Source organism: Clupea harengus, chromosome 16, assembly GCF_900700415.2.
Source record: "Clupea harengus chromosome 16, Ch_v2.0.2, whole genome shotgun sequence".
Taxonomy (NCBI): Eukaryota; Metazoa; Chordata; class Actinopteri; order Clupeiformes; family Clupeidae; genus Clupea; species Clupea harengus.
The window spans coordinates 4,545,928-4,555,927 of NC_045167.1; the positions used below are offsets into that span (position 1 = coordinate 4,545,928).

The 10,000-nt window shown below is 43.1% G+C and overlaps 1 protein-coding gene across 1 annotated transcript in view; it reads left to right on the forward strand.

Annotated features, from left to right (window-relative positions):
* Window positions 1-10,000, forward strand: part of mybpc1 (myosin binding protein C1) — a 43,193-nt gene that overhangs the window by 27,694 nt on the left and 5,499 nt on the right. The window contains exons 18-30 of the mRNA XM_042710141.1: window positions 501-667; window positions 1,368-1,533; window positions 2,046-2,152; window positions 2,531-2,667; window positions 3,062-3,221; window positions 3,626-3,730; window positions 5,226-5,414; window positions 6,654-6,788; window positions 7,033-7,200; window positions 7,528-7,616; window positions 7,826-8,021; window positions 8,351-8,490; window positions 8,760-8,919. Of these exons, the coding sequence (XP_042566075.1) occupies window positions 501-667; window positions 1,368-1,533; window positions 2,046-2,152; window positions 2,531-2,667; window positions 3,062-3,221; window positions 3,626-3,730; window positions 5,226-5,414; window positions 6,654-6,788; window positions 7,033-7,200; window positions 7,528-7,616; window positions 7,826-8,021; window positions 8,351-8,490; window positions 8,760-8,919 (1,919 nt within the window). The remainder of the gene's footprint in view (window positions 1-500; window positions 668-1,367; window positions 1,534-2,045; window positions 2,153-2,530; window positions 2,668-3,061; window positions 3,222-3,625; window positions 3,731-5,225; window positions 5,415-6,653; window positions 6,789-7,032; window positions 7,201-7,527; window positions 7,617-7,825; window positions 8,022-8,350; window positions 8,491-8,759; window positions 8,920-10,000) is intronic.

The following is a 10,000-nucleotide window of genomic DNA, read 5'->3' on the forward strand; positions in this document are numbered from 1 at the left end:
ACTCCTGTTACTCCTCCTGCTCCTCCTCCTGTTACTCCTCCTGCTCCTCCTTCTGCTCCTCCTCCTGCTCCTCCTCCTGTTACTCCTCCTGTTACTCCTCCTGCTCCTCCTTCTGCTCCTCCTCCTGCTCCTCCTCCTGTTACTCCTTCTGCTCCTCCTCCTGCTCCTGCTCCTCCTCTTGAACATGACACATACTACATCATGCAGAAGACACAGTATATTATCTACGAGGGTCTGGTAGCACAAACATTGCACAAGTGTGGTACCATGGTACAGTCTTGAGTATATTTTGACCTTCCATGTGATGGAGTCTGTAGAGTATGAACCGATTTAACACAGGCTTTGGTTGTATAGCGGGCTCTAAACAACACCCTTTGCTCACAACACAAATATTAAATTAAATGGAAAATTGAAAATGAAATTCCTCTGAACACAAACTGAACATGACATGTCATTTGAAATCACAAAAATGAAACTCAGACTCCATATTTTTTCCTAAGGATGAAGAACGGCGTTGAAGTTCCAACTGGAGTTCGTTCTCGGTACCGGGTGAAATCCGAGGGCACCAAGCACTGGCTGATTATAGACGATGCTACGAAGGAGGACACGGGCACTTACTCCCTGATGGCAACAGGGGGCAACAGTGAGGCCCATGTTCAGGTGGACTGTAAGTACTGCAGGAGTGTGATGTAAAAATAACCTCCTGCTCAGGATAACGTTCACTTTAGTGTCAGTCAGACAGACAGCTCATAGAATGGCAGAGTGTGTCAGAGGAGGGATCCTATGGCTTCACCATCACTGGAAGTCTGTCTGTCTGTCTGTCTGTCTGTCTGTCTGTCTGTCTGTCTGTCTGTCTGTCTGTCTGTCTCTCTGTCTCTCTGTCTGTCTCTCTGTCTCTCTGTCTCTCTGTCTGTCTGTCTGTCTGTCTGTCTGTCTGTCTGTCTGTCTGTCTGTCTGTCTGTCTGTCTGTCTGTCTGTCTGTCTGGCTTCACCATCACTGGATGTCTCTCATGGCGGTCGCTTTTGGAACACACACATAAATGCGTTTTCATCAATGCAGCAGACAACTAAATGTTTGGTTATTATCAAACCAATTGAAAGTTAAAATGGCTGCGTCATAACAGCCAGGAGGGTATTGGGATGAGACATATTCAATGAATTATTTATAGATCTGTTTTTCCTGCCATCATCTATACAACACCTATACGCCCTTCTACAATACCATGTACCTGTCAGTTCAAAGGAATGACGGCAAATTCTCATTGGGTTGTAATATTTAAAAAATACAGCAACAACCTTCCTTGTTTGTGCTATCTTTTTTGATTCTTTCTTCCCCTAATCTCTTCCCTCTCTTCTCCTCTTCTCAGTGAAGCCTCTGAAGATTCTCCAGGATCTGGCGGACGTGACGGTTCTGTTGGGTCAGCCTCTGCCTCTCCACTGTGAGATCACCCCGGGAAACGTTCCGGGCCGCTGGTACCGCAACGGTCAGCTGATACAGTCGAACGACCGCATCAACATCCTCCACCGGGCCAAGTAAGAACCATTCAACACACACACACATGCACGCACGCACCCAAACACACACACACACACACAAACACACACACACACACACACACACACACACATGCCCACACACACACACACATGCCCACACACATACACCCACACACACACACACACACACACACCAACGCACACATGCACGCACGTACCCACCTACCCGACCACACACACACACACACAATCATGCACTTGCCCACATGCATCCACACATACACACACTCACTCTGTTTACCCATGTCAGTTCATGGGATATACAGGAAATGCATTTAGAACACAGGAAAGGGTATCTGGACACAACCATGTCTGGTTTCCTGTGGGAAGGGTCACACTACTCTGAAACAAAACTGCCTCTCAAATAAAGATTCTTAGTCTATGAAACTGACCTCTGGTGAAAGGATTTTGGTAAAAAAAACAACAACCTCATATACAGATACAGAAAGACCATTTATGTTTGTTTGTTTTGATGTTGTTTATGACAGGAACCACAGAATGGAGGTCCAGGCCACCACAATTCATGATGCAGGGGATTACACGTTTGTTCTGGAGGGCTACTCCCAGAGTCTATCTGCCAAAGTTCACATCATTGGTACACAGAGCAACACCTCCCAGATACTATAATGATTCACATCTAGGAGTAGTTCAAAGCAATGACACAAGATATTTTCATAATTTCCAATAAACTAAGTCTGGATTATGTAGTCTATATTCGGGTGGAGCACCTGGTTCATCATGATTTACACTGAATGTCTGTGGTGGTGTATTGACACTGAAGACTGGTTTTGATTCTGTTCACTCAGTTCAATTGAACCAAATCAGTCTTAAATTTAATTACACCAATTTTGATTTAGGTGATTCAACTGAATTTAAATGAATCAGACTAAAATATATTGGGCTGAATATGTGCGTACCTAAGCTTGTTAGGGGTCATCATAGCTGTAGTTTTTCTCTGACCTGCTCTCCTCAGATCCTCCCAGGGTGAATCTGGATGCACTCAATTTCCCAGACAACACCCTCACCATTGTGGCCGGAAACAAACTCCGCCTGGAGGTCCCCATCAGTGGAGAGCCGGCTCCAAGAGTGGTCTGGATGAAGGGAGAGAGGGTGCGTTTTCAAGTCTGGCTTCTTTCTTTCTTTCTGGCTTCTTTCTTTCACACTAGTCACTGTAGTCTCTAGTTCACTTTTACAGTCAACTTAGATGAAAGAAGTGAAAAAGTGAATAAAAGATTACAGGAATACATGATCACAATAGAATAAAATAAACAGAAGTCACCAAAGATAATTAGTAGAATGAAATTATCTTTGGGTTGAAAACGATTCAGAAGGTTAAAGAGGCAGATCAATTGCAGGTGTGCATTACTTCTATGCAGGAGTCTTCTTTGTGTGTTTTGCCTTTGTGTGTATAATGTGTTGTGTGTTTTATCCCATGTGTGTATGATGTGTTGTGTGTTTTATCCCATGTGTGTATGATGTGTTGGCGTTATCGTGTTCCCTTCAGGTGATCTTGGAGTCAGGGAACAGAGTGCGGGCGGAGACCTTTGCCGACCAAACCTGTCTCACCATTGAGATCACAGAGAGGGAGGACTCGGGCAACTACAAGATAGTCCTGCAGAACGAGGCGGGAGAGGCCACCGCCAATGTCAAGGTCAAGGTCGTGGGTGAGAGACAGTTCCTAATCCATGAATGTGCGCATACAATAGATTCCAATGTGAGAGAAACGTTGGTGGGTCAGTGTATGGAGGATAGGACCCTATTCATCTGCCTGGGAGGCCTTGAATTGACATGTACATTTGAAGAGAGCAACGGGTACCCATGTATCATTACTGTTACTGTATTACTATTACTGTTATGTTAAAAGAAAGGATGTATCAGACTCATGAAAATGGTAACCTTAATGGAAGCATCATGGGAGAGAGAGCCTCAAACAATGGCTTGGACCATTCTAGAATCCAAATTCTGTCCCAGTAAGCGCTATGATGTCCAGCCAAAGAGCCACTCTGTCCCAAGCGTCCCCTCCCCTGCTGCCCGTCCTCTGCTCATGGTGTGTGGTCTTGTGTTGCAGATATTCCAGATCCACCTCCAGCTCCTCTAGTTCCGGTGGTCGGAGGAGACTGGTGCTCCATGACATGGGAGCCTCCAGTCTACAATGGAGGATCACCTATTTTGGGTTGGTGAATATTTTCGCATGTGTATATGTATATCTTAACCGCGTCAATTACCGGCACGCGTCAATTATAGGACACTTTCAGCGTTGTCATGTTTACATTCACTCTCGTGATTGACTATGGAAAGAAACGTAAGCTCCCACAAAAATATGGCATTTAAGCTTTACTTTTGAAAAAAATGTACTCTGTAGAACTAATTTAAACTTGTGAAATAGTGTTGTACTTTTGCGTGTACCTTATAGTGTGGAACACTTAGCGGCGCGACGAATATTTCATTTCGTCTTAAAGTTGTACTGTCAGATTTATTCTCTCCAGATGAAGTTTGACTGTGATTTTAAACTGTCATTTCAACAGCTAGCATGATGTCATGTAAGTACGGATGCTTACAGAGACCAAATCAGATTACTCTGGTCGTTTAGACCTATGTCAATATGAAAGGCACTTGTTGAGAAATTGGGCGGGAGAATAACACGATTTTGGTGAGGAAGGTCGCCTTCCGTAGTTGCGTTTACAGTTTAACTTAAACAAAGTTGAATTAGATTAAAATGTTGTATTTCCACGAACAAAAGTACAATTACAATACCGGTATAATAAATGTCTTCCTTTTTAATACATAACATACATAATCATGCCATGTTTGTTTTGTGCATGTTTAAGTGAATAGACTGCACCTACAACTGAATCAGGTCAAAGAAAGCCCACAAATAACCCAAATTAAACAAAAATAACACTAGTTAGATTAACATTTGCTTGTCAAAACATATTGTGACAAAGTCATTTGTACAGAAATTAGACCGGTATATGTCAAAGGAGGAGGAAAGCATATTATTATCTCGAAAACCAACGCGGTAAGTGGAACAAAGTGGGAGTGTCCTATAATTGACGCAGGTGAAAACGTACTCATGTAACGTGTCACCGTAAACATTAATAGAAATTTTTAGAAATACGTTTTCTTGCGGTGATAAACGAGTCGTACAAGTTAAAAAGGCAAATATCTCTCTCGAAAACCGTAAGTTTGGCTAACCTTATACATAACGTTAATCTATAAATAGACTTAGCATATCGATTTTTCAACAAACTGTCCGATAACTGATGCATCTACGCTATATAAGCGTGTGTGTGTGTGTATGTGTATGTATGTGTATGTGTATATGTAAGCGTGTGTGTATGTGTATGTGTACGTATATGTAAGTGTATGTGTGTGTGTATGTGTATGTGTATGTGTATATGTAAGCGTATGTGTGTGTGTGTGTGTGTGTGTGTGTGTGTGTGTTTGTATGCGGTTCAAAATTCAGGTTCCTTAATTGTTTGAACAAATCGTTTGATTGTTGCTCTATTATCATGTATTGTGTGTGTGTGTGTGTGTGTGTGTGTGTCTGTGTGTGTGTGTGTGTGTGTGTGTGTGTGTGTGTGTGTGTGTGTGTGTGTGTGTGTGTGGTGTGTGTGTGTGTGTGTGTGTGTGTGCGTGTGTGTGTGTGTGTGTTGGATGCTATTCAGGCTACTTCATTGAGAGGAAGAAGAAACAGAGCTCACGGTGGATGAGGTTGAACTTTGACCTCTGCAAGGAGACGACCTTTGAACCCAAGAAGATGATTGAGGGCGTTCCGTATGAGGTGCGAATCTTCGCTGTGAACGCCATTGGTGTCTCCAAGGCTAGCGAGCCCTCCAAAGCCTTTGTACCACTCGGTAAGTTGAACCCCTAAAAAAAAACACTAGTCAACAATGTTACATATTACATCTTACATATTTTAAAGCATACATACATTTCTTTTCAGAAATATCTTTTCATAGCACTTTCAATATCAAATTAATAAGTAAAAATGTATTTATCTTTACCAATCCCACAGTGTCTTTAGATCATGTGTTCATTCATGCACAGCATTACGCAAGACACTATTACATAAAACCTAACCCACAACAGCGTTGCACATGACTGTTGCCACCCTCTCTGTCGTATGCCCTTGCTCCGAGCTCCCCGACCGCCACCACCACCACCACCACCATTCTCCCTCTCCGCAGCTGTTGTTCTGGAGACGGCAGTATCCCAAGCATTCTGACTGTGTGTGTGACCTCACTGCGCACAGAGTAGGGATTTAGGGGATATTAAATATGTCCCCATAATGGCAGCCAAATCGTCGCAGGCTTATGAGAGATGGGGGGAGGGGAAGTTCGTAGGATGAGAACCCCCCCCCCCCTCCCAGGTTAAGCACGGAGTCTGGGTAAGAATAGAAGAGACAGCCTCTAATGAGGACTCATGGGAAGGATCGGTGGCATGCCAGCCTGATTCGGGGAGCCACTCTGCTCAGACTTGTGGCATGTTTCTGTGCGTGTGTGTGAAAGTGTATGGGTATGTAGTGTGTGCGTGTGTGTGTGTGTGTATGTGGTGTGGTGTGGTGTGTGTGGGTGTGTATGTGTGTGTGTGTGTGTGTGTGTGTGTGTGGTGTGTGTGTGTGGTGTGTGTGCATGTGTGTATGTGTGTGTGGTGTGTGTGTGTGTGTGTGTGTGTGTGTGTGTGTGTGGTGTGTGTGTGTGTGTGTGTGTGTGGTGTGTGTGCATGTGTGTGTGTGTGTGTGGTGTGCGTGTGTGTGTGTGTGTGTGGTGTGGTGCGGTGTGTGTGTGTGTGTGTGTGTGTGTGTGTGTGTGGTGTGTGCGTGTGTGTGTGTGTGAGACACAGCATGGTTTATTTTGAACACTACAAAGAGATGACCATATACAGAGCAAGTCTAAAAGTGCAAGTGCCTGTCTAAGTGCTCTTGAACTGTGACATGCCACACTATGTATTGACAGTAAACAGTGAAGCCGTGGAGACACCATCTCAAATGCATGGCGGTCAATAAGGCTTGGTGAACTTGGCTGATATAAATTATTTCAAAATCTCTTTCGGTGTTTTGTTGCCATAGTGATATGTGTTTGTGTTTGTTTCAGCTGTAACCAGTGAACCAACCATGCTGGTGGTGGATGATGTCACTGACACCACGGTAACAATGAAGTGGCGTCCACCTGACACGATCGGTGCCGCGGGATTGGACGGCTATCTGGTGGAATACCAAATTGAAGGATGTAAGAGTATAGTATATCACAGAAATTCAAGATTTCAAACTTTCTTGGGTACCATGCTTTATGTTTCCATGGATACCATTGCTTTATGTGTTGATGAACATATTGGTTACACAGAACCCACAACATCACCTAACCCAGACCATAGTGACCAAGACTTTGACAGCAGAACCCACAACATCACCTAACCCAGACCATAGTGACCAAGACTTTGACAGCATTCCTCATGATGATTGGCTCTTTTCAGCGGACGATTGGATCACAGCCAATCCAGGGCTGACGGAGAAGACCAGGTACACCGTGACGGGCCTGCCCACGGGGGTGAAGATCCAGGTGAGGGTGAGGGCCATTAACGCCGCCGGAGCCAGCCAACCGCGCACCACCCAACACGCCATCTTCGTCAAGGAGGTCATCGGTGAGCCTCCTTTATGTCACCTGTGCTCCAGGTGCACAGCATGATCACTAGGCAACAGAAACTATCTAATATAAACATTCTGCAATTTTGGACTGATTGATTGATTGATTGATTGATTGATTGATTGATTGATTGATTGGTTAATTGAATGATTGATTGAATTTGAACAACTGCCACATTATTGTTATATTTTGTTCAACCTAACTTGATTTCAATTTAGTCAAAGAAGATGAACGCATGAAAAAGCTCCCAAGGTTTATTTAGAATCAATCTGACACTCATGTAAGACCACGCCTCACACAAAGTTTGATCTTTTTACCCTACTAGAACCTCCAAAGATCAGGGTTCCCCGTCACCTGAAGCAGACATTCACCCGTAAAGTGGGCGAAGCCGTCAATATCGTCGTGCCCTTCATGGTGAGGCCATAGTTCCTTTAAAGTGGTGCCGTAAGATAAGATTCATGGGTACAGCTCTACTCCGTAGTTCTGCAGTATAATTGTGTGATGTTATTGTATTCAGCAACATATGGTAATATCATATTCATATATTTGTATTCAACGTTTCTGTAATTGTAATCAGCAAGACGGTGTGGTGGTTAGTGAACAGCCGTCTCCTCGTTCCACAGGGCAAGCCTAGGCCAAAGGTCGGCTGGCTGAAAGACGGTGAGGAGGTGGAGCCCGCCCAGGTCAACATCCGCAACACGGAGAGCGACAGCATCTTCTTCATACGCAAAGCCGAGCGCAAACACTCCGGCAAGTATGAGATGACCGTGCAGGTGGAGAACCATAAGGACACGGCTCTGCTGGACATCCAGATCGTCGGTGAGTCAGCCTGTCTGAGGATGCTGAGCTATGGGTTGGTTTTGGGTTCAGCCAAAGAATTAGAAAGAGCCTTGCTTCTAAGTCAATGGGTTCAGCCTTTCAAGGCAGAAACTAAATCTGCAATGGATCTGGCCCTGATCTGGTCTTAATCTGTTCTTGATCTAGTCCTAATCTGGTCCAGATCTGGTTGAGAATCAGGCCAGAATCTCTAGAATTATTGGAAAAACTGGGACTCGCAAGGTTCTCCAAAGTATCTTAGTTCTCTCTTTAATCTGGATGTAATTAAGTTATAATCAGCAGAATATCCCTTCACCCTTTTACCTCTTCAGATCTTCCTGGACCTCCCCAGTGTGTTAAGATTGAGGAAGTGTGGGGGGAGAACGTGGCACTGGATTGGTCTCCTCCCAAAGACAATGGAAATGCTCCAATCACAGGCTACACCATTCAGAAAGCAGATAAAAAGACTATGGTACACTATAAACAAATAACAAACTTAAAGTGATGTTTTCCCCCCCTCCCTTCATTTTGACTTTCTGCAATATCCATCTAGTATTACAATACATTTGAGTGTATGTGAGTGTGTGTTAAAAATGTGTGTGTGTTTCTGTATGTGTGTGTGTTTCTGTATGTGTGTGTGTGTGTGTGTGTGTGTGTGTGTGTGTGTGTGTGTGTGTGTGTGTGTGTGTATAAGTATGCTTCTATACCCTTGAGTAACTCCACCATCCCTTCCCATCACAGGAGTGGTACACCTGTATCGAGCATTACCACCGTACCTGCATTACCATCAGTGACCTGGTGGTGGGGAATGAGTATTTCTTCCGCATCTTCTCAGAGAACATGTGCGGCCTCAGCGAGTCCGCCACCGTCACCAAAGACAGCGCTCTCATCGTCAAACAAGGTCAGTCCTGACTCCGGAGGTCTCGAAGACTCCACACAGCATGGGACATCCTGCTTTGTAAAGTTATATAGTGTTATGACGAATTGATTGATTGATTGATTCGTTCATTCGTTTATTATACATCATATTTTGTATATTTTGAGTTATTGATCGATTAGTATCGATTGATACTTAAACATCAGTATGCACTATATACTGTCAGCACCAATAAGCAATCATTTCTGTCTCACGATTTCCTTACGACATGTGGACAAAATGAACATTCAATGGCACGGAATGATCATAGTATAGTGCATTGTGTATTTCGTGCTACAAAAGTATAAATGTTGGCCTACGATATCCATTGTGTGGACAGATTTACTTTTGTCTTTAAAAATGAGTTCATTTCGTCCACAAAATGAAAGGCACAACAGACAATTCTGTGCACTTCTGTTTTGGTTTCTGTGCACAAAAGAATGGGCTTTCTTCAATATTTTGATAACACAATGCTAACGCGTTTGTGTTTTTGTGGACAAAAGGCATTGCGGTGTTAATAATAATGCGGTGTTAATAAATGAATGTATTTTGTAGCACAAAATGCGTTCTGTATACGAAATAAGTTCTGTTGCACGCTGTTACACACACTCTATATTATCCACCTTAAATCAAAGAAGTCTATCAACTGTTACAAAGATATGGATATGATAAGAAACAACCATCAATACTTATAATTGTAATTATAATGTACAAACGTGGGCAAAATACTGTGTTTTACAAAAGACATTTTTTATGTATGTAATGGTTAAATTGATGACTAAACATAATTGATTTGAAGTACAGAGTAAAAGTTTGGGAAAGCTTGTGGGTGAGGAAAGTTCCATTTTACACAGAGAAGAGACATAAACACATGTCAACGTCACCTCTTGGTGTGAACATGGTACAATATGTTGAATCTCATACGCTGTATAAGATTTGACATATACTCCTAAAAAAAAAAAAAAGAAATAAACAATAAATAGCTATGTTATTTAAATGCTTGTAATTCTGATTAAACAAAAAGCCATGTTGTCTCTTCCTCATCACACATCACAAAGGGTTCAAC